Genomic DNA, 25,732 nt, shown 5'->3' on the forward strand with positions numbered 1-25,732 from the left:
TTTTTTTTCTTTTACTTGTAATGTTAATCCTGTTGTCTTTTTATCTTGTCTGTGTTTTTACTGTGCTTGAACATCCTGCCCAGGGACTACAGGTGAAAATTAGCTATTTAGCTAACCCTGGTATAGAAGCTATTCTATGCATGGTCCCTGTCAAACAAAACCAATAAATAAAATGCTACACTTTTGGTGAAGTTTTTTGAAAAAATGAGTTTGGCGATTATTTTAACAGGGTGACGAAGTGAACTTGCTGATGCTGTTCAAACGTTAAGCAGACCCGCGATGCTTTTATTGTGAAAGGTAATACCGGGACCTCTGTTGTTTGTGCAGCCGCTTCGACAGGTCAGGAGCCCAACGTGGAGGAGAGGATGTGGGTATGCTGACATCTGCAAGCCAGAGGTTTCCCTGGAAGACAACCGCAGTCAGGCTGACAAACAACGGCCAAAGCAACCTCGAAGACACGCCGAGATATGTAACTTGTTTTCAAGGTAACCCCTAACGAACTAACCTCGTACTTTCTTGAGAGAAAAGCGCTTTTCTAACTCTTGTTTACCGTGAAGTTACGGTTCAGTTGTTTGACAGCGAAGTTAATGCAGACGTAAAAATGAACACTTGGTGACTGTTTAGCTACTAATAGTCGTGAGTCGTGGGTGCTTGTTTGAAAAGTTGAGATTTGTCATTATTCTTGAGCCACTGCTGCGCTAATTTACATTTCTAATGCGACACGACGTTGATTTCTTCCATCCTGTCTGCCGACTATAGAACACATTGTAATCCTAACATGGGTTTGATGTAACAGAGGAGACCTGTTGCTCAACAGTGTGTTCTGACTGCAGCTATACTCGTGACAGGGATTCACTTATTGTCTCTTCAGTCTCTTCGTTTCTCCTTTAACACCTGTAAAGCATCTTTCCTCATAAACCTGAAGAGAAAATCTCCTAAAGATGAAAGTGAAAAATCAATTGATCTCTGTTGCCTGACATTTCATTCAATAGCCTGTAAATATGGAGGCGATTGAGTTTTAATTCTCTCTCTTACAGCTTTCTGTTTCAAAGCACAGTTTCAGTCTTGTGTGGTTTTATTTGGATGTGTGTCAGAGACATTGTGGTGAAAAACTCTCTACCGAGCTTTTAAATTAAGCCTGTCATCCCTCATCACAGCCCCAGCTGCTGTCAGTGCTGTATACACAGAATGTAAGCAGCAAAGAGATGTTTGTGTTGTAAAGAGGAGTCACTGATCCCCGTCTTGTCGGTCTTTTACAAACTTTTACAAAGCAAAAGCAAATCTTATCCCTCACCCACTTTTTTTTTTGTTTCATTACCTCTTAGCCAAAAAGAAGTGGGGCAGGATTTAAGCTGCATCTTAGGCCTCTGTCCTCTGCTGCTCGTTCCAATCGGCTCCCCAGTAAGGCTATCAGATTCAGAGAGAGAGTGGAAGGTGTGATGGACAGCCAATAAAAGGGGGTTTTGTCTGCCCGCGTCTCCATTTTGTAACCTCAGGACTCCTGAGTCCTCTGGCCAGGACCCAGACTGGAGTGAAAGGGCTCTGCTGCAGCCTTGAAGGACTCACAGTGGAAACTGATTCTGTAGCGTAGAGTCTCTCACACAGAACTTTGCACGTGCACGTACACAAACACATGTTTCACTTTTATTGGACAGTGTTTTCTCTCAAGCTACATAAAGTCACTCTGTTCCCAGAATTAACCATTGTTTCTCAGAATTAGGAAGTCATTGTGCTCTGGTTAAGGAGGCACTGTTGGTGTGTGGCAGTGTGCGCTTCAGGATTGCTGCTTAGCCTGTCTGGCACTGGCTGGCACTACTGTAAATGGCACCCTGCTTTAATATTAATGCAACATAATTATGTGATTACATTCAGTTCAGTGTCAACATAGCTAAGTGGTCTGTTTTTACCGCAACCCTCTCTTAAATCCTGGCGTGCTAAGCTCATCTGTCTGACACAAATGTCTAAATTGTCATCCTTGTGTACATACAAACCCTGGCGTAATCCTATTTCTAAATCAGCAAAAAAGGGATTCATCCCTGTGCAAATATTCCACCCAGGCTTTTGGGACAATTTGACTCAGTGGAAGGGAATGGAAATTCTAAAATGAAGAACCCTTCAAAATGTCTCATTCTTCATCTAATTACAAAGAAAAGGCTAGCTTAGACCTGACTCACTGTCACCATTCCTGTCAAGCTGCATTTTTGGCATTTAACCATGTATGTAAAGATATTGTGCAAGAGCTGGGAATGCTGTGGAACAGACTTTTTGTAGCATGAACATTGTGAAAGTTTGACGGAAAAAAGGCTTGTGCCAATAAGATCGGACAACAACCATTGAAGGGATGATAGTTGCTTTTTAATATGCCGAAATGAAGGCGATTTTGACCAAAGTAGTATCAGAACTAAGATTCTATATAAAGTAATCTCTAGAACATCATGTCCCTCCACTGAGTCCTGTTAATCAGCATTAGTGCATTTAAAATCCTTAATTACAAACCTGTTGTCCAACTCTTTTCCATCAACACCCATCGTCTCTTTTAATGTTATGGATATGATTTGGATTGGGATATTATAATGTTAAAGGGATGCTGTGATATTATTACACCAAGCACAGACACACTGACTTGTAAAGGGGATTTTCTGTTTGCTTTAATTGTGTTGTTTGCAGAAAGCTTTAAGGTGTAGCTATTTCAAAGTTCCACCACCACCACCACCCCCTACCCCTCTGTAATCTCAAGTAATCATGATTGGACAATATGAAAATAGATACGATCACCCAACCTTGGACTGAAATCTTAAAAAAATGTGATTCATCAAGTCCAAATTTTCCACAAGATATTTTAGCAACTTTTTCTTCTAGCGGTGTTGATAAACACGTGTGAATGTGCTGTTTATAAAACCTCACATGACATTTAAAAGCTGTAAAGACATGCAGCATCGCAGCAGCACACTTTCTCCTTATTTAAGATTACTGTGATGCAGTCAGCGTGACTAAAACTTCTTCGCTGTAATGAAGTTCATCAACACATCTCTCATCGGAGTGCATCACAGACTCAATTTATTCAGCACATTACTGTACTGTAAGCCATAATTTAGCCTCTTCCGTCTTTGCAATTTGTATTTGATGAGCATCTTAATGCAGCCTGGAGCATGCGATTATATTTATGATGTCGGTGTTGATTACTACGGGCCTGTTCTATTGGAGCTGTGTCCTCGGGGCACTTGCGAATGTAGAGGCAAGCACAATCTTACTTGGGTGTTAGCATTTAGGTGAATAACTTTTCTTAATTGGGAATGGGTTTGTTACTTGATTAAACCTGATTCTAATGAGGAGAGCTTTGATTAAACAGCTCAATCTTGTAAATCTCCTCCTGTCAGTGGTAGTTAGTTGGTGCCAAGGTTTTTCTCACTTTTTCTTCCCTCTCGGTTTTGTGTCTTAACAATCATGTTTTTTATTTAATTCTCTTTCTCTTTCTGGTCTCCAGAGTCCCGTGTCCTGTAGGGCACCCCGAAGCTCAGCCGGTCACGGTGCCTCCCCGGGCTTCCGTCATGAGGGGACGTTTCTCTCGAAAACTTGGTGTGCTGGCCAAGGCTGGCTTCCTGCTCTGGGTGCTGTGGCTGGGCTACCTTCTGTTGGAACGCTCCTCTTTTCCCTCACCTTCCTCATCGGAGGAGGAAGATGACGACCACAATGTTTTGGACAGACGGCTCGCCATAGAGGAGAACGGGGCTGATGGGCAGCTGGCTAGGCCCCTCTATGTGAAGCAAGCACCGGACAACAATGCACCGGGGGAGTGGGGTAGGGCCACACACCTCAATCTCAATCCTGATGAAAAGAAACTGGAGCAGGACAGTGTGGAGCGCTATGCTATCAATATCTATGTCAGCGATAAGATTTCCCTCCATCGACACATCAAGGATCACAGGATGAATGAGTGAGTAAAAGAAAACGGCATCCTAAACAACAATTAGAGCCTGACAGATATATCGGTTGACAGATATATTGGTTGACAAATATTATTGGCCGATATTGGCCTATTAAAGGCCTTTCGGTATCGATGTACAGTAGTGTTCAAAATAATAGCAGTCCAATGTGACTAACCAGATTAATCCAGGTTTTTAGTATATTTTTTATTGCTACATGGCAAACAAGGTACCAGTAGGTGCAGTAGATTCTCTGAAAACCAACAAGACCCAGCATTCGTGATATGCAGCTCTTAAGGCTGTGCAATTGGGCAATTAGTTGAAAGGGGTGTGGCATTCAATCAGTGAGGTCATCAATTTTGTGAAAAAACAGGTGTGAATCAGGTGGCCTCTATTTAAGGATGAAGCCAGCACTTGTTGAACATGCATTTCTCTTTGAAAGCCTGAGGAAAATGGATCGTTCAAGACATTGTTCAGAAGAACAGCTTACTTTGATTAAAAAGTTGATTGGAGAGGGGAAAACCTATAAAGAGATGCAAACAATTATAGGCTGTTCAGCTAAAATGATCTCCAATGCTTTAAAATGGAGAACAAAACCAGAGACATGTGGCAGAAAACGGAAAACAACCATCAAAATGGATGGAAGAATAAGCAGAATGGCAAAGGCTCAGCCAATGATCAGCTCCAGGATGATCAAAGACAGTCTGGAGTTACCTGTTAGTACTGTGACAGTTAGAAGACGTCTGTGTGAAGCTAATCTATTTACAAGAATCCCCCACAAAGTCCCTAAAAAAAAAGCCATGTGCAGAAGAGGATACAATTTGCCAAAGAACACATCAACTGGCCTAAAGAGAAATGGATGTTTCTGAAGCAGAACCAAGAAATGTAAATTAATTGTGAATAATGTTAGATAATCTTGGAGTGGAATAACAGCTGAAAGGTGCCACAAGTTGGTTGACTCCATGCCACACAGATGTGAAGCAGTTATAAAAAACGGTGGTCATACAACTAAATATTAGTTTAGTGATCACAGGATTGCTAAGTCAACGGCAGACACTGCTATATTTTTGAACACACCCCTTTCAACTAATTGCCCTATTTCACAGCCTTAAGAGCTGCATATCACGAATGCTGGGTCTTGTTGGTTTCTAAAAACCTGGATTAATTAGTCAGTCACATTGGACTGCTATTATTTTGAACACTACTGTATATGCTGTCTGACGTGCTGCAATTTATTTTATTTTTTTTAATATTCAGCTATGGACAGAAACTAAGCAGTTATGATTTATTTAGATATTTATATTTATACCAATGTTAAAGATTATTTAATTAAGTTTTATGTTAGAGAAAGTTCCCTGAGTACTTGGTGAAAAATCAGTGCACAATCCACACAAAAAAGGTCTATTTTCATTCCAGCTCAAAAAAAATTCTACATCGAGCACCATATCGGTTATCGATTAATTTTCACCCTCTCCAAAATTAAATCAGTCGGGCTCTGACAAGAATGACCAATTTGTTTTCTAGAAAATTGTTATTTCTTCTTGTTCTTGTTCTTCATCTTTTTCTTCTTCTTCTTCTTCTTTTTTTTTCTTTTTCTTTGAAAAGCTATATGAAGCTGATAGCCATGCTACAACTGCGTCAGGGATAAATGACTCAATAGAGATTAAGTTGAGCTCTTTACTGGGATCAGTTTTCCACTGACAGCTAGAAACAAGGATGAAAGCTCTCAGGATGCATTGTGGGGCTTATTGAAGCTGGTGTAAGCAGAGCAGCGGCGTGCCTGAATGGATTTATTCCAGTTGTTGTCCACCTCTATTCTCAGCCCAGCCTCTGCGATGACACAAAGAGTATGATGTCTCTTATTAATAGTTCCTCCTTCGGCCTTCTCCTTACTGGCTCCCATCCTAATGAAACCCAGATGTGGTGTGGTGAGAACCATTATTTGGATAAAAGCCATGTATTTGTTTTATTATGCTCTGGACTGTCCCAGTTAAACATTGATTCTCTTAAAGCGGCCCTGTGATTACATCTAAGGATAAATCTTCTAAAGTGTTGGCATTAAAAGTGTTATGCTAAATCTTCTTAATTGGAATTAAAACGACAGCCACGGAGAAATTAATCTTGCCCCGGTGAAAGTGGAATAAACCAATTTTTCCAGCGAGACGACTGCGTATCCAAAGATAGACTGATAAGATGCTTTGATCTTCTCACTGGGCTGAGGGAACTGCCAGGAAGGTTGAAAGTCAACCCCTGTGCTTACGCAAGGATAACGTTCAAACAAGAGATATCTTTATCAGTCCTGCAGCATAATCACATTCCGTGGCAGCATTTTGTGGAGATTTTAAGACTGAGTCACTGCACTGCACAGACTGTCCCTTTTATGACACGCATGATGGGTACTCGCGCTGGCAGAGTGACAGTCTTGACAAGTGCACAATTGAAAAGGCACAGTGAGGAATGAGCTCGCGCGGATGAAGCAGTGTGTAGTTTTAAGTGTCATGGAGCTCATGTGCTTCACTGTCTGCCTGCTTATAGCATGACAGAGGTGCATGACTCAAGACACAGTGGTGCTCTGTGCTATTGCTGCCTGAACATATTCCACTCATAAGCTTACAGGCTTCTTTGCTTTATGATGTGTCAGCAAGCATTGCTTAAATATTGCGAGGAAGAACATGTTTAATAAGTACACACGTAGCTGTTGCAGAGATGTGGACTTAAGTCATTAGTCATGTTTCTATCAGTGAATTTGCATGAGAAAAGCTTAATGAAAACACCAAGCTTTTATAAAACTTTCAAAAATGCACATAAAAGTTTTAACACTCACTTGTTGGTTTTCTGAGAATCTACTGCACCTACTGGTACCTTGTTTGCCATGTAGCAATAAAAAATATACTAAAAACCTGGATTAATCTGGTTAGTCACATTGGACTGCTATTATTCTGATGTGTCAGCAAGCATTGCTTAAATATTGCGAGGAAGAACATGTTTAATAAGTACACACGTAGCTGTTGCAGAGATGTGGACTTAAGTCATTAGTCATGTTTCTATCAGTGAATTTGCATGAGAAAAGCTTAATGAAAACACCAAACTTTTATAAAACTTTCAAAAATGCACATAAAAGTTTTAACACTCACTTGAGGTGGTCTTTGTTGTTTTTTTGTCAGCTGTTTCTGCTTGGCCGGTCAAGGTCAACTGACATAAAAGAACAATTATAAGTTGCCCAATTGAGTCCAATTCCTGAAGACTTCTCTCCATTTTCTCTCGTGGATGGCTCAAGTTGTCCGATTACGAACCTCTTTTTTGTGTTTTTTCTTCTCTCGTTCACAATCTCTACTTCTTCTACTGTTTACTGATGGATTAGCCTTCAGCAAAACATTACACTGCCCTCTTCTGACGAAAGTACGTTTATGAAGCTTTGTTTATTCGCTCTAAACCATTTTTCTTTAATTTAACATTTAAATAATCTGTTTCAAAATTCGCTTAGACTTTAATGGAAACAAGGCTATTGTGACTTGGACTCAAGTCGACTTAAGTCACTTTTTGATTACTTGCAACTTGACTTGACAGAAAATAAATTACTTGAGACTCGACTTGGACCTTGAAGTTGAATACCCCTGACATGACATGACATTTTCTCTTGCTCAGTGGGTGTTACCCTACAGCAGTGACGTGCTTATAAACTTCAGTACTTTACAAGCAGTTTGAAGACATGCCATTCCTACATTCATTTTCCGAATTAATGACTCTGAAAATGAAATCCTCCTAGGCTCATCAGACGTAAGTTTCGATGAAACCCTGCTAATTAAAAAGGTAGTGCGCTTGCATAACACAACAAGATGATGAAACTCACCACAGCTTCTATATAAATAAACGAGGGTTGAACAAGCCCCAGGTACAACCTGTTCTTTCACAACTCCCCAGGTAGCTAATGTTACCTGATAACAATATCACTCATCAGCCCAATTGCCAGAATTAGTTTCTTAATGTTACATTTTTGCTAAACCACAGGCACATTCAATCCCAATCTCTAAAATATGTTTCATTATTGAATGCATACAATGCATAACATTCTCGCACATCATTTAATGCTGCAATAAATGGCCGTTATTAGTTGAATAAGTACGTTTTATGTTGCAACTTGACTTGAGACTTGATTTGCATAATTGGTGAATCCGTCTGTGCTACTTTTCCAGTTTAGCTTCGTGCCTAGCAACCCTGTCAGCAAATATGCAATGTCAGATTTTTTTTAAAGTGGTGTGTGTACGCTGGGAACAGGTTTTGTAGCAAATCCACTTTGGAATACTCTCTCCATCATGAAACTGCTGCCAGTGCTTTTGAAGGAAGGGAAAAAAAGAGTTTGTTTCATTGGTTGCGAACAATGCTCGGGTGAACATATTTGTACTAATCCTAATAAAAACAACATTGTCATAGTTGTGGATTTAGCCTTTGGATGCAGAATTACCAGAAGGCATTTAGCCTGTGCCTGTGGTTACTCGCTGTGTTGTATGCCACTGATTCATAAATAATAGAGCTCTTTGAAAAGAACAGTTTGCCCTTTCTCACGTTTTTCTCTCTCTGTCATGCCTCTTTTTGTTCTCATTGCCTCAAGTTATTAGTTCTCAGTTTTTCACTTTGATTTTCATCCAGCGTTGCCTCTGTCCCCTCTCTGTGTTCTGCACTTTTTGTCTCTGTTTGCTCAAGTTTCTGTGGTCTCTCCCAGAGCACTGCTGTGGTATGTTGCTCACTGGTGTGATACCCTCCCCACCCCCATCCATATTTCTGCAGCTCTTTATTGTTTTAATGACTGCCATCTGGATTAAGACCTCCTCCTGCCACAATAGTTGCTAAAGCTGCTATGGCCACATGGAAATTTCATTTATTGCTTGTATGAGTTCATTCAGAATGCTGTCTGTTTTTTTTTTAAATACATATTTGCTGTACATGTGTACTTATATCAACTCTGTCTGTCTCTACCCTCACCCACACACTCAAACATACCTCAGATGCCGAAGTAAGAAGTTTGACTACCGACGTTTACCCACAACCTCTGTGATAATAGCGTTCTACAACGAGGCCTGGTCCACCCTGCTGAGGACTATTCACAGTGTCCTGGAGACCACGCCTGCCATCCTGTTGAGAGAGATCATCCTCATTGATGACTACAGTGACCGAGGTCTGACACTCTACACTCATAAATAAACCAGAGTGGTTTTATTGTTTGTTAAAAATAAAACCGACAAAAAAGGCTTTCATGCTCAGAAGCAAAGAAAACTGACAGCCTTGGCCTAGATTAGTAAAGCGGACAAACTAAAGCTCAGTTGTGCTTTGATTTTTTTCACACTGACAGTGTACAAGAGAACAAGTCAAACAGAGCTCTGCTATATATAGAAAAAAGATGCTATCTAAGGAGTACTGAAAAGATTATGTTTCAGGATACATGCCACAAGCAATTAGGAAACTGTCCGAAACAAGTCTTGACACATTCTTTAATAATTAGATGAGGTGGAGAGTTACTTCATTGTGTACTGGAAGTAGTAGGCTTTATTTTGGGTCATTTGTTAAGGTTAGGATGCAACTGCTACCATCATTATGAGAAATGAGCAATTCTTGGCAAAGTGATTGCAAATCATTCTGTGTCGGTCTCCCTGCTTCCCTGCTCTAGCTTCTGTTTGTCCCATTTGTGTGTGTGTGTGTGTGTGTGTACTTGTACTTCGTACAAAGTGGGGATCGGAACAAGCTTTTTTCCCAACATAGTGAGGGCATTTTTAGGACGTGAGGACATTTCAGCCGGTCCTGAGTTGATACTTGGTTTTAAGATTAAGGTTTCATTTAGGTTTAGGTTAGGATTGGGATTAGGCATGTAGTTGTGATGGTAAAGATTAGTGGAAGATGCAAGGGAATGCATTATGTCAGTGAGTGTAGAAGATAAAAGTACAAAGTTGTGTGTCTGTGTGTGTATCTGTGTGTCTGTGTCCAGGCCATTTAAAAAAAAAAGAAAAAAGATTGAAATTGAAAACATGAAGTACTGTGTATCATTCGAGTATTGAATAGGGTAGGACTATTCTTCATGGAAATTAGTGGAATTTATAGGAATTAACAGGTTGTAATGTGAATGAAATGTAAATAAAGGGGTAAATTAAATGAGTTGACTTGTTTAACCCTGGTAAAGAGTTGCAAATTTACTAGATTAAAGTGGCAAATCTACAAGAAAAAAAGTTGCAGATTTACAAGAAAAAAGTGGAACAAAACAACTTGTTTTCTCCCAGATTCACCACTTTAACCCTTAATAGGACACTCATTGAAATACTTGCAAATTCCAAATTTCAACCCTAGAGAATATTGGAGGATATTACATACAAAAAGTTTACAAGATTAAAGTGGCAAATCTACGAGCAAATTTATGAGATTTAAAGTGGTGAATCTGGGAGATTTGCCACTTTAATCTAGTGAATTTGCAACTTTTTTCTCAAAATATTACCTGAAGTTACCAAATATAGTTCTTTGCCTGATAAAGGGTTAACATTGTATTGAACTTTAATTAAACAACAATAATCCACACTAAAAATGTAGGTAAACCCCCCCCCCCCCAATAAATCCCTCATCTTAATTCCCCTTAGAAACATTCCAGAATTCTCTGTAAAATTCCCAGAAATTTACAAATCCTTTGCAACCCTAATCTTGAATGTATCTCCATGCGTATGGCCTTTTACCATGGATTGTATATGTGAAAAAATAAAAGTCTTAACTCAAAGGTCAACTTATTAACTTTTCTGAGTTTTTAACCATGCCTCATGGTCTCCATCAGCGCACTCTGTGAATGATACTACTTGGTCTTAGAAACTGGATATAGGGGCAGCTTGATGTCTCTCTGTGCTAATGGAATTAGTATTTGGTCCCAGCTTGTCTAGTCTGTGTGTGTCGGAGACATTACACCATAATGATTACTTCAGTGTGCACTGAGCTGCCATGACATCATTTCCTCTCCTCTGACCACCCTGACCAAATGGAATGCTAGACATGCCACTCCCCAACCAGATGGGTTACTGCAGACAGACACACTGACACACAGACACACAGACAGACAGACACAGAGACAGACACACAGACAGACACATAGACAGACAGACAGTGACTGCAGGTCTGACAGCTTTCTTTCAGTATTCTAATCTGATTGAACAGTACATAACATACCAATCTTTCTTTTGACCTCAATTAGACCATCAAAGGTGTGTTTAGGCCACCCACCTGAAAACTGTGGAGAAGTACCGACTCATCGGAAACAGCTTTATTGTAATTTTTAAAGGTCTTTTAGGTTAAACCTCTATTTACCAATATATTTTTGGTTAACATTGAACCAAATGGCTCAACTCACAGATAATTGTGTATATTAAGATGTATCACTCCACTCTGCAGCATTTGACCAAATTTAAGCTAATTTTTAGCCATAACAAGCCTCACAAGCCACTGATTTGACAGTATCTATGTATTTCTCAGCTGTTTTCTTTCCATATTTTATATCCTCTAGTGTAAAAAAAAAAAAAGTTACATGCCAGACAAAGAAATAAATGTAATGTTAAATGCTGATTATGTGTGTTTGTGTCTGTTTGTTATGAAAAACAGGCTACCTGAAATCCAAACTGGCTGAATACATCAGTAATCTGAATCGTGTGCGGCTCATTCGCACCAACAAGAGGGAAGGTCTGGTCCGGGCACGTCTCATTGGTGCCACCTACGCCACGGGTGATGTACTGACATTTCTTGATTGTCACTGTGAGTGTGTCCCCGGCTGGATTGAGCCTCTGCTGGAAAGGTGGGTTCACCAAATTAGAAGAGCTTTCTGAAAGTTTTAACCTGCATATAAAATAAAACTGAAAATCAAAATACTAAACCACCCTTTCTTATTATCTTTAATTGTTTTTAATGCTTTGTGTTTAGGATCGGTGAGAATGCCAGCACCATTGTGTGTCCTGTGATCGACACCATCGACTGGAACACCTTTGAGTTTTACATGCAAACGGACGAGCCGATGATCGGAGGTTTTGACTGGAGGCTCACCTTTCAGTGGCACTCAGTTCCCGAAGTGGAACGCAGGAGGCGCAAGTCTCGCATTGACCCCATCAGGTGACTATGATACTTCACAAGGTCTACTCTCATGGGAGATCTCTTTATCAGATTGGCACGTACCAACGTAGAGCTCTGCTCTAAAAAATGTAATACACCACTCACTGCTAATTTGTCACTGTGCGTGTTATATTTCTGTATTACTTACTTCAACATCTCTGCTTCTACACCCTTAGAATGTTTGACTGATCTCTGAAACACTGAGATCAATTAACATCTCAATTAAAAAGGCATCTATTTTATTATTTGTTTGGTATTTTTAACACCACTAATTATTTGTTTTACTGTTTTGTATGTGGACCCCAAAAACTAATGAGGATGCTAAATAAAATTTAAATAAATAAATAAATTACTGTTTGGTCATATAAACTCTCCTACGGTACAATTTTTTGAAATCTTAAAACTTTTAGTCAACCCTGCCTCAAGTTGCAGTTGGTACTTTTAACCCTTTATCAGGCAAAGAACTATATTTGGTAACTTCAGGTAATATTTCGAGAAAAAAGTTGCAAATTTACTAGATTAAAGTGGCAAATCTACAAGAAAAAAAGTCGCAGATTTAAGAGATTTAAAGTGGCAAATCTGCACGAAAAAAAGTAGCAGATTTACGCGAAAAAAGTGGGAAAGAAGCTACTTTTTTCTCCCAGATTCAACACTTTAACCCTTAATAGGGCACTCATTGAAATACTTGCAAATTCCAAATTTCAACCCTAGAGAATATTGGAGGATATTACATACAGCCAGAATGTGTAAAAACATATGAATGAAAATCTGTGTGTATCACATCAGCGGCTTGTGTCACTTTGACGTTATTGTCACTGTTTCTCCCAGGTCTCCGACAATGGCAGGTGGATTATTTGCTGTGAGCAAGGCCTACTTCGAGCATCTGGGCACATATGACATGGGCATGGAGGTGTGGGGAGGAGAAAACCTGGAGCTCTCCTTCAGGGTGAGTTTTCCTTCACTGGGGACTTTTCCATTGTGGTGCCACTTAGCAATATGAGACCAAAATATGAGTTTTAAAAACATTGGGTAAGACGGACTAAAGTGTCTTACTCACAGACCGAAAACATCCTTGTTTCACAGACAGAACAAGCTTGTTTGTTGCTGTGGTGAAGAGCAGACATCAGTGAGGTTGATTGACACTTAATTTCCATAGAGAATCTTTTTTTCATGGGGCATGCCCCTGATCCTTTGATTCATCCATCTAACAGCTGACAGTCAGTGGGTAGTTGGTGTGAGAGAGACACATGTCAGTGTCGGATCACAGTCAACCACGGCATCTGAAACTACATCCTGATATTGGCTGATACCTTGTTGTGACGTCGGTGTCGCTTTTCACTTGTTTGCGTCAATCAAATTGGCCCAGATTTTAGGCTACGTGTGAGTTTGTAGTTGGAGCATGCAAGGGTAGGCAATGTAAATTGTTTGTGCATGATTTATAGTGTGTATGTGGTTTCAGTGTGAAGACGAATGGGCCGCTCCCCTGAGTGATGTGTTATGCATGTGGAAATAAAAATGCCTCTCACTGGGACTTTTTGCCATACATAATTTATGTTTAGTGAATTGGTTTTCAACCCTGAGTGCTAAAAAAATATGGTGCGGGGGTAAAATGCCCGGTGAATTAAGATGGAAGGGACTATCAGGTAATGGCTTTGGATATATGATAATGATTTCTGCTTGCGTTATTGGTATATAGCTCAGCCAAGTATTAAGAAATACCGTGTTAACAACCTTTCATTCTTTAAGGGGTGTTGTTTTTTTTTTTGTTTCCTTTTGTTTTTCCATGGTGGAAGATCAGGCAATTATACAATGCAAATTTATACCATAAATCCAGGCTGTTTTCAAATGCAGCCTCATGACTCAGGAAGCAGGGGTTGAATTTTCACGGCGAGACTGAAGGTAAAGAGCCGAGTTTGTCATTCAGAAAGGATTTCCAGCATCAGTCACCACAATCAACACCCAACAGACAGATCTATTGCAAATTGCTCTTGTCAAAAATTTACTACTTGCTTCTTACAAATTTCCTGCTAGTTTATTGGCAGGTGAGTCTGACTTGAATGACACACAAAGTAATAAATGGCAGTAAATTTAAGTGCCTAAGTTCACCAGGTGTTGTGACACATCGCACATTGTGTGTAATAGACTATATACTGTTTGGTTAATGATAACCATATCCGTGTAACTAGTTCGCTGTCATTATATTTGAACAACACTGTAAGCGCCAGCATGGCACTCAGTGTGTGCTGCTATCCATTATAGTTCATTCATGCCTTCCATTATCCTCTATTAAGTGATATTTAATTTTGTAGTGGGTATATCAATATAAACTATGCACCAAGGGTTTGGTAAGCCTGCTTAAAAAGTTCATCATGAAGGTTATGATAAAACCTATTAGGGATGGGAATAATTACTCGATGATCGATTAATGGTCGTTAAGAATTTGGTGGATCACGATGGACTTTTTAATCGATCTGTGTATCTTTTCATTTTAATTGTATCTATGACTGCGTATCATTAATCACTGAACTGAAACACGGCAGAGCGTTCACTTTTGTGTCGTACATGAATAAGCCAATGAGCTGAGAATTAAGTTGAATAAAGTTACAGTTTGCAAACTGAAACTTGCAATAACAATTATAAATCACACAGAAATACAAGAGTATTAATTTGAGCAAAACTAGCTTACTGTATCCAACCTTGCTTGCATGAATTAGTGAGTTTAATTTGATCCAAAACTTATTTAAACCCAAAAACACACTTAAATATGCAGGATTACTGTGAAAACTAACCTCATGCCTCTTCGGGGGCTAAAACATAAAATATTGAACTCCTTGATGTTATCTTTACACTATAATCTCACTTTTTAGTATCGACAGGAAGTCTCTTTTCGTCCTTTCAAAATAAAAGCGTCTGTTATCAAGTCAGGGTTTTGCATAGTACTGTATATGCTTTTATTTTGCCTATGTATGTATGTTTTTATACATACTTGGGTAATGTGATTCATCGATTAATTGATCGTTAACGTTATTGATAATCGAGTTGGCAGGTTTCTTCCAAACGGCCATCACTAAAACCTATATAAATATAACAATTGTATATCACTTAATAACGAGGTGAATTATTGACATATGACTCATCATTTTAAGGGTGAAGTATTTCTTTAACCCATTGAAGCCTGGAAAGCGGATACGTCGTTTTGTAGTATTTGTATATGCTCTCAAATACTTTTTGAATTTCATTTCTATCTGCTACAGAGGCTGAAAAATCTATTATTTAGTAGAAGCATTGACACTGCTGTTGAATTTCCAGAAAAACTTCAGGTGTAAGGGGCTTATTTTAAAATCGCCCAGAGGTTTTACAGGAGTTTTAGGCGTCAATGGGTTAAAGGAAATTAAAAAAATATGTCATATATGTTATGCCATGTGTTTAACCCCCTCAGGTGTGGCAGTGCGGGGGCAGCCTGGAGATTCACCCCTGCTCTCACGTGGGCCACGTGTTCCCTAAAAAGGCCCCTTATGCACGGCCCAACTTCCTCCAGAATACCGTTCGAGCTGCAGAGGTTTGGATGGACTCTTATAAACAACACTTCTACAACAGGAATCCCCCTGCCAAAAAGGTAGGACAGTTACAAATGAAAGGAACACTATGTCTCGCTCGACAAACTCTTGTGAGGAATACAGGCTAACCTTAGAGTCCTCTGAATCATATTTGGACAAATAGATTCTCCAGGCGCTCAGAGCTGTCTTGTTACAGGCTTGTTTTTCATTCAGCTGCTACTAAATTGAAGACCTGCTGTGATGACATGTTACACCTAACAGCCTGACAATATGGTAGAGAGAGTGGCTAACATTTGATGTTAGATTTAGATGTTTTATATGATATGAAGCACCTGTCTAAGTGTCAACACATGATCAAACGCTGCCCGCCTGACTAGGTCAGGAGTATGTGTGAGTGTTTGTGCACGAGTGTGTGCGTGTGCCCTGTGCCTCTCATGTTCTGAGTACTGGGCACCATCAAAAATTCATGTATCTCAGTTTCACCTATCTGAAAAAAGTACATTATTAATGTCGGGGATCTTTGATCAAACAATAAATTACCTGGTCAGGGGGAGATTGAACACAGCACTGCCAGAGCAGTTCCAAGTATATGCTGCAGTCATAATTTGTTAACAGACTGTAGCGCAATGGACAATAATACAGTTTTAGAATACGGCTCAATTCTTTGATATTGTGCACATTTAGTAACTTTTTTGATTTCTATTCTGGTTTTTAAAGATCCTCAAACAGACAGATGACCACTTCACTGCGTCATCCAAGTTAAAAATTATAACCAGTTTCTGACTGTTTTCCACAACAACACTCAGCATTTACTGTGATTGGAAACTTGTATGCTAGATTTGGGGATTTATTTGGGAATGATTGAACTGTAAAAAGGATTAAAAGGAGGATTAAAATGATATTTATTTGTTTGTTTATTTATTTGAGAAACTGCATTTTTCCACTGTTTATCCCATCAGTATTCTGATCCTGAACATTTGTAACCGACAGAGTTCAGTGTATCCGTAAGGCCTTGTAGTTATATTCAGCCCTCGGGCAGTGCAAAGGTGTAAGGTGTGTGAATGTTGTGGACTTTGACTTTGGCGAAGCTGAGGAGTTCCCCGCCTTAGCAAACACAGCTATCTGACATTAGGGTGCAACCAGTCAACTGCTCTCCAGGATATAAATATTTACTTTAGTTGTAGCTGCTACTTTAAAAAAATGTCACACGGCCACAAAGAACAGTGTGACTATTATGATGAATGAAATAAAAGTCAAAGTGATGATATGATACTGTCATCTGTGTCCTCAAACGTCTTGGCATGTAATCCTTCCAGTGAAAGATGACTTATTCATTGTGTGCTTAATTTCCAGGAGACCTACGGGGATGTTGCAGAGCGCCTGCTGCTGAGGGAGAGGCTGAAATGCAACAGCTTTGACTGGTATCTGAAGAATATCTACCCTGACCTACATGTACCTGAGGACAGGCAGGGCTGGCATGGAGCGGTTAGTGTCTCCTATCTGTGTCTGTATTCCATTATTTGTCCTGTTACAGTTGAAGTGCAGCATCAGTGTTTCATTTAAACTAATCGCAGATCTTGAGCCGATTTGCGCCGGCCTAGTAACTGAAGTAACAAAGAAATATCATTGCAGTTTTGTCTTATTTTCTGATTTTTTTATTTTTTTTTTAAATCAAAATCTGTTTATTGAAGGATTTTCAGTATAACAAAAGTGCAATGCTGAATGGTAATTACAAAGACATGGGGTAGACATGAGTACAACAATTAGCACCAATGTGTTCAGATAGATATGGACTGGGTAATATAACTTAAAGAGAAACAAAACACAGAAAACAAACAAACAGAAAAAAACCAAAAAAAAACAACCAAATGTAACGATTTACCGAAAAGAAGGAAAATATAACAAATAAAATCTTCATATGTAAAATAACCCCTCCCTAGTCACTGCCAATACACTACAATAATATGAGCACATTGCCACAAAGCCTGCGCTAAAAATAAGCAGAGTACCTGAATTTATTTTATGTCTGAAACTGGGTGTTAGGCAGTGGCAGGATGAGGGAAAATCCTGTTGAAAGTGAGAAGTCTGGACTAAAGCAAACAAGGGCTTTGAAACCCATTTGGACTGGGCTCAAGACCGTAATAGTCCAGAAACCTGGTGAAGCTTTCTCTTGTAAAATGCTTTGGACCTAACATATAGGTGTTTGGATCTAAATTGATTCAATTTCAGCCACAATGATGTAACCATTGTGTGCAGGAAAAAACATGTAAAGGATATCTTAACATTCAAAAATGCACTACGTCAAGCCCCTTGTTTCACCTTGATAGCTGTGAAGTCACACGTTACATGTAACAATAGCATTATCCAAACATCTGGAATGATATTATTCTAATGAACACCCATGGTACCGATCAGGTTTGTAGTCAAGACCAACATAAATCAGTGCAAGTCAAGACTGAGTCCAGATCAAACTGAGTCCTGTTCAAGACCATATAAGGCTTAAGGGTAACACAATACAATAACCATCATTTATAAATGGTAAACAGATAGTTTATTAATGTTTAATCATCATTTATAAACCGTATTTAGAGCATTTAGAATGGGAGATACATCATTTATTAATGTTTAACTAACTAAATAATTTATAAATCGAAAATAGATGGTATATTAATGTAAGTTTATGGTTACTTTACCATTAACAAACAATTAAATGATAACTAATAGTTTATTTATAGTTTTAGTTGCACTCATTTTAACATTTTTAACACCATATTAAGTATGTTAATGATTTTGAAATGATTCATATACCTTTTAAGAAATTGGTTGAAAACATTTTAAGATTAAATATGTATAGCACTTTGTAAATGGTTAATAATTGGTTTAGAAACCATCTATAAACATCACTTAGTTGGTTATTGTAAAGTGTTACCAGCTTAAGTCTTTATCCAATGCTTATATAGTGGTTATGGTGTTAGGACGGACAGAGATAAGGTCAGTGTACTCTGCGGCCAACTGATTTTCATTTTAAAATAAAATATTTTTTTTATTGATATTTATTGTTCTTCTCCCGCCAGGTGCGTAGCTCAGGGATACACTCTGAGTGTCTGGACTACAACTCCCCAGAGCATAATCCCACAGGCGCCCACCTTTCTCTGTTTGGCTGCCACGGCCAGGGAGGCAACCAGGTACATTAAACATTTCACACCTCGTTTATTCTCTCTTTCTCCCTCCCTCTCATGCACATATTCTCTCTTGTCACAATCTCACAACCTCTCTGGGCCCAGTGGGAGATGTATCTTGAAATGTCAACGCTTTCTGCTAACCCCTAAAACGAGCTGCCACAGTTGATTCACACCAGAAAATTGCTCTCTGCTGGTGTGTCCAGCATGACTTGAATTTAATGAAGGGAAAAACTAAGTTTGGAATGGTATCCACATATACCTAGCTATATCACGCAATTGAATCACAGGTACTTTTAAAATGACTGCCTGCCAAATCCAGTGATGGATGGTTTAGCAACCAGCAGATTATTTGTCTGCGAGGATGTATATTTAATGTTGGAGTCAGACAATAGGCAGGGTTTCTTTCTGTGAATCTCCAATGTGCTCGATATCTCTGATTACTCAACTGATGCGCCGCATCAGGTGTCCCCAGTCACAAAAAAGCACCATGTGTGACTGAAAATCAATGTTTGAATGGCTCCCGGCTGAAACAAAACCTTGAGGGCCCTTCACCGCCTCCCTCCCGCTCCCCCCATCCCTGGCCCACATAAGAACCACATTCCATTTAAAAGATACATGAGCCTCGCCGGCAGAATGAATGGCCCAGCCTGGGTAAATAAGTTTGAAGCCAGACACAGGGGCCCTGAGTGAGTCTTTTATTAGAAACTACCATTATGGGCCCCGATGCAACTGAAAAATGCATGAGATGTAAAGAGAGGGATGGGGAAGTATGAAGATTGATTACCTGACCCTCCGTTTAACGAGGAGCCCACGGAGTGTTGCATCTTTGTCCCCGATGGGCCAGGACGTTGAAATGACACCAGAGAGGGGAGAGTTGGCTCTGCGCTCACGTCCGGTTGATTGAAAGGGCCAGGGCCCTGTCTTTACTGACGAGATCCCTCGACACACCTGCAGACACGCCAATTGCGGCTCAGCCAAGGATTGATCCCACAGTAGAGTAAGAGGAAAACATCCTGTAATCCTAGTAGGAAAAAAAACAGGCCAAATTGCACAGTTGTGTGTGTGTTGAAAGGATTTTATGGTAACACTTTACAATAACCATCATTTATAAATGGTAAACAGATAGTTTATTAATGTTTAATCATCATTTATAAACCGTATATAGGTTGTTTAGAATGGTAAATACATATTTTTATAATGTTGAACTAACTAAATAATTTATAAATTTATAGTTATTTTACCATTAACAAACCAATAAATTATAATTAATAGTTTAGTAATAGTTTTAGTTGCACTCAATTTAAAATTTTCAACACCATATTAAGTATGTTAATGATTTTGAAATGACTGATATACCTTTAAGGAATTGGTTGAAAACATTTAAAGATTAAATATGTATAGCACTTTGTAAATGGTTAATACTTGGTTTATAAACCATTTATAAACATTACTTAGTTGGTTATTGTAAAGTGTTACCGATTTTATAAATAAAGAAGGAAGATTAAGGTAAAAAGAGAAATGTTTCAAAACAATTGGAAAGGAAGCAGATAGTTTTGTGCTCGAACATGCTCATTATTTTGGTGAACTAAACTAGTCGACTCTCAAAGACTCAGCATCCAATCACTGTTTTTTTTTAGATATATATATATTTTTTTTATTGGAAATTAGCATTCACAAGCATCAGTACAAGACATAACTTATTCCACAGCTGTTTTCCACATTTTTGTTTTTTAAAGGGTACATTAGAACAAAGAACCACAAAAGAAAAATAAATACAAAACAAAACAAAAAACATAGTATTATAATAATATATAATAATATATAGGCAGGCAAAAAAGCAGAGAAACAGAAACATTAACAATTATGCTAATAATACCAATACATAAATAAACATAGGATGCCAAGTATGCTCATTAAAAAAATAAAAAATAAAAAAAGATTTAAAAAAATACCTTAATAAAATAAATGAAAATTGGATGCATCAGATCAACTCAGTTGGGGTCTGTTTTTTTTTTTAACTCATCGCTATCAGCTATTGGGCTTCGTTGAATCCATCCGATCCTTTGTCAGCTGCACAGCTGTTTTTAAATGCAAAGCTTTAATGCACCTGCAACATTGAGCTGCCGTCTCTCAATTCTCATCTGCTGTCTGCATCTCTCCTCCTCCTCAGTGTTTGTAACAATACGAATACTTTATTTTTGGATAGGGACAGTGCACATTAATGAACATCGATAAACATCTTTGTAAATATGCCGGATTATAGAAAGGCTGCTAGTTTGCATCCGTAGTCCCTAAAGAATTAAAAATAAATACAAATATAAAACACAGCAAGTACATAGGTAAGATACAAATAGAGGAGACAACACACACACAACACAACACATAGCAGACCCAGACAGGATATAACTGAGCAATAAAAAGTAATGTTCAAGTCCAGTTAGTGGTCACACTTTTGATGTGATTTGAGCCATTGTTTCAGAGCAGGGGCTGAAGCGGCAGAACATCATTCACAATAATCGGCAGCAAAATGCAGCATGAGGCTATTTATTTATTATTACTATTTATATTTTTATTTGCACTCGTTTCATTTCAGCTAAGTGGCTGTTGTGTTTGCTGGCGTCTATGGTGCACGATGTTCCCCAGCCTCTGCTCGGGCTCGGAGGAGAAACACACAAAAGAGCCAATAACTTGTAATGAGTAACTTGTAATCTGTGCAATAAATGTACAGACGATGAAAATAAACCCTCAATAGAATATAGTTTATTCAGACAACTGTACTGAAGCAACAAACACTGGATGACAGGAGAGAGGAGGAGAGAGAAATTCCCTTGAGATAATGACAAGGCCAAAGAGAGAGTTTGTTATTTTGTAAAAAAAAAAAAAAAAAAAAGAAAAGAATGAAATAGGAAAAAAACATTGAGGAACAGCTTGGATGCAGGCAGCTTTTTTTTCTAAATGCAAAGCAGTGGTATTCAGTTGTCAAGCATACACAATAGATAGATTTTCATAAATTGTGTGCAAAGTGAAGCTGTATTATCGAGCAAAATAGAAGTTTCAGATACTCAATAATGTATTACTCTGATCCTGATCAGGGGTGAAACAACTTGGGATTGGGACATCCCGAAACGAAATGAAATGAATCAGTTTGAATCTAATGAATGTTAACGTGAGCATTGTTAAGTCTCTTGATAACATTTATGTGATGCTTTTTACACACCAGAGGATTTACAGCACTGCATGCCGGTGTTGTGTAGAAGTCTGTCCCCCCATCAAATAGTGTTTCCGTCCTTTCAAACTGATGTTTGCTGTCGCGCCCCTTTGACGTTAGCTTGGGTTAGAAAGGGGGACTCACATATGGAAAGGGAAGCAGTCTTTGACACAACACCTCTGCTGATAATGCTGAAGCTAGAATATTTGAAGGACTTTTAAAAAAAAATCTGTACAGTTTCCAACTAAAACAATCTCACATTTTTAAGGCAATTGTGCCCCCTGAGTCTGAAAAAACAAGTAAGAGCGTCAGCCATATGGTCAACAGATTTGAAATGACACATTGAGAGTTGAAGCATTTTTTAAAAAACAGAAAAAAAACAAACATGAACTAGTTCATTTTTTGGGACTCAATTCAAAGCTGGGAAATGAACACGAGCTAGTTCATTTTAATCTGTGTGTGAACTGAACTTTGACAAACACTGGAGGCTGAGCAGCGTTTCACTCTGTTTCTGCTGGTTTTTGCAGTCGGATTTCTTTCCAAAGTAATTTCCATTTCATGGCAAGAAAACACTGAATATGCAGAGCAAATAACCACATAACTGGCTCTTTTCTTCTGCTCCAGTACTTTGAATACACAACTGAAAGGGAGATCCGTTTCAACTCGGTGACGGAGCTGTGTGCTGAAGTGCTGGATGGACAGATCTCCATCGGTATGAGGCACTGCCCTCATGACGGGGAGATCAGACCTCCCAGTGTCATCTGGGACTTCAGAAAGGTATTTTACATTTTTTCCAACACCCAAGTTCCCATTATTCCGCAAGACTAGTATTATAGGAGCTCAGTCTTATACTGAGTTACTGAGGTATTTGAGTCCCAGAATAACCTGGTTGACACGCCTCGCCTCGGCCGATGCTCTGATGCCATATTGAATAAAATGTTCACGCTGTTCCACAACACAGTGTGTTTATTGCCGTGCCATGTAAACAAAGAAAAACATACAAACAAACTACCGGCATGATGAGATACAGTATTACAGCGGTACAGCGCTACAGCGGTACAGCACTACAGCGGTCAAAAAAACTGTTTTTTTTTAATTTTTTTTATTTAATTTAATTTATTTAATTTAATTTTTTTTATTTAATTTTATTTTATTTATTTATTTATTTTTTTTCTTCCTGTCTGTTTTTGGTGTCTGTCTCGGTTGTTTGTAAGTGTCTGTATTATATGTTGAAAAATTAAAAATTAAATAAATACTTTAATAAAAAAAAACAAAAAAAAAAACGTTTGCCCTTCCGGGTCAAACCCTGCCCAAAGAGGGTGAACAATCACACCTATATACACCTGAGCTCCCCAGGTTACAGCATAGCGTCCCCACATACAGTACAGGCCAAAAGTTTGGACATACTTTCTCTTTCAATGTTTTTCCTTTATTTGACATTGACATTGTAAATTCATCAAAACTATTAATGAACACATGTGGAATTATGTACTTAACAAAAAAGTGTGAAATAACTGAAAACATGTCTTATATTCTAGTAAGCAAAGGGTGGCTACTTTGAGGAATCTAAAATACAAGACATGTTTTCAGTTATTTCACACTTTTCTTGTTAAGTACATAATTCCATATGTGTTTATTCATAGTTTTGATGCCTTCAGTGAGAATCTACAATGTAAATAGTCATGAAAATAAAGAAAAACGCATTGAATGAGATGGGTGTGTCCAAACTTTTGGCCTGTACTGTATACATTGAGTGAATTACACCACAGATCAAACTCAACCAAACACATTCAGCTCCTACAACTAGTTTTCACTCGCATTCTCATCCTACGTCTAATCTAAACATTCTCCCTCTCACCTCTTAGGATGGAACCATCCACCACCCTCACTCAGACATGTGTGTGACGTCCTACCGCACACCTGAGGGCCGCACAGACACCCAGATGAGGCGGTGCACGCCGGGGGACAAAAACCAGCAGTGGAAGTTTGAGTGGTAGTAGGAGAGGAGAGAGAAAATAGCAAGAAAAACCTCAAGTGACCTTCTTTTACCATAGTGCAATTACTACAGTGGATGTCTTCTCTCCAAGACTGCTCTCCATTTGAATGGGAATGGCGAGCAAATGAAAGGTGGTGAAACAGTCACTTTAAGCCAATGAATCACCCAATTCAGAGCTTTTATACCCATGTGAATGAGCGAATAAGAGCGGATTGCGGCGGAGTGAATGGGAATTGCAAGGCGAGGTTTATTTGGTCTTTTTAAGGAGACCGGCTGAACTGGAGACTTTTTTTTTTTTCGTGTTGCTTTCATCCAAGTGCCTCTGCAACCAAAATGGAGTTCAGCGCACCTCTGAAGTGTCATCATCTTCACTTGTTCTTTCATCTAAAGCAAAGACTTGAAAGCAGTGAAAATTCATTTGACTGTCCAGCGCAGGAAGAAGTGCCTTTAAAAAAAAGAATGAAGAATCTCCTAAAAAAGTTTGGTAACGCTTTATATTAAGGTCCTTGTAATAACCATTAATTAACAAGTAATAAGGCCCTTGTAAATCCTTACAAGATGCTTATTAACATTATTGTGTGTTTATAAGTGTTTATTTAAGTGTTAATAATGGCATTACAAACACCCATGACCCACCCATTATGTCTTTGCCATGCCTTTATTAATCTTATTTTGTTTGCTTATTGATATTAAAATATACTTTATTGCTCATCTATTATAAGTTAACTATAAGTTAACTATGCTTTTTGCAACTACCGGATCTAAAGCGAGAACAATGCCTTATTACTAGCACTTTGAGATTTCCTGTAATGTAAAGTGCACTACAAATAAAATGTATTATTATTATTATTATTTATTACTTGTCAATTAATGGTTATTAAGGACCTTATTATTAAGCGTTACCAAAGTTTTTTAATGACACGCAAAATTCTGATGCACTACAAAATAAGACCTGGATGTGCAATTAATATTAATAATTATTGTTAAATCGTGCTTATTTGTTGAGTTGTCAAAACACACATTTTCAAAGAATTGCTGCTCAAAGAAGACATGCCAGGAATGTAAGGTCAGCAGCTTTCTGCCCCAAACCAGCTACTTCCTAACATGCTCCGTCATGTGAGAGGAAAATGTGGAGAGAGAGCTGCGGTCATACTAGACTTCCTCTCAATTCTGTCTCGTATCCGTAGCAAGTTTCATGGTGGAAAGCTGCCTGAACAAGACTTGAAGCATTTGTTAAGGACGTGTTCTAAGTGCAATTTGCCCCAGAGGGCCTGGTGAGTTGACAGGAGTGTTGTAATCTATTCTTCCCCCGTTGTGTAAAATTAAGAATACCCTCTAAACTCATCCGTCACTGTGCCTTTGAAAGGTTGTCGTCCTTAAAAGAACTTGTTTGTGCCGAAATGAAATGTGCCAGCGGATGTCAAATGTATTTTAGAAATGTGTTTAAATGCAAAAAAAAAAAACAACACTGGCTTGATGCACTTGATTTTATTTAGACACAAAAAGCCTTAAAGGGAGCGCCTGTTTAATTTAATCCTTCAACTTGACAGTGCCAGAGTGTTTTGTTAAGACTCCTGTGTTTAAACTGTACTTGAAACGGCATCAAAAAACGCTCCTGTATTGTTTTGTTTTTCCACTGAAGACCTGTTGGTGTTTCCACTGGCATTCAGTCACCAAGAGATGCAGTGTAACTGTTTTAAAATGTTGAATAGCAGCTGTATTTGCCCAAGACTGCTTATCACTAA

At 38.6% G+C, this 25,732-nt stretch overlaps 1 protein-coding gene across 1 annotated transcript; it reads left to right on the top strand.

The window, feature by feature from the left end:
* The first annotated feature begins 5 nt into the window (after positions 1–5).
* On the top strand, positions 6–24,429 carry poc1bl (POC1 centriolar protein homolog B (Chlamydomonas), like). Its single transcript, XM_059349159.1, has 11 exons — positions 6–485; positions 3,485–3,934; positions 8,927–9,096; positions 11,544–11,733; positions 11,859–12,044; positions 12,873–12,990; positions 15,484–15,660; positions 16,955–17,086; positions 18,676–18,786; positions 22,616–22,768; positions 23,857–24,429. Exons 2-11 carry the CDS (start codon positions 3,549–3,551, stop codon positions 23,986–23,988), a joined length of 1,755 nt encoding a protein of 584 aa, XP_059205142.1. The 5' UTR covers positions 6–485; positions 3,485–3,548; the 3' UTR covers positions 23,989–24,429.
* Positions 24,430–25,732: the final 1,303 nt, after the last annotated feature.

This window comes from Centropristis striata, chromosome 14 (genome assembly GCF_030273125.1).
Source record: "Centropristis striata isolate RG_2023a ecotype Rhode Island chromosome 14, C.striata_1.0, whole genome shotgun sequence".
Taxonomy (NCBI): Eukaryota; Metazoa; Chordata; class Actinopteri; order Perciformes; family Serranidae; genus Centropristis; species Centropristis striata.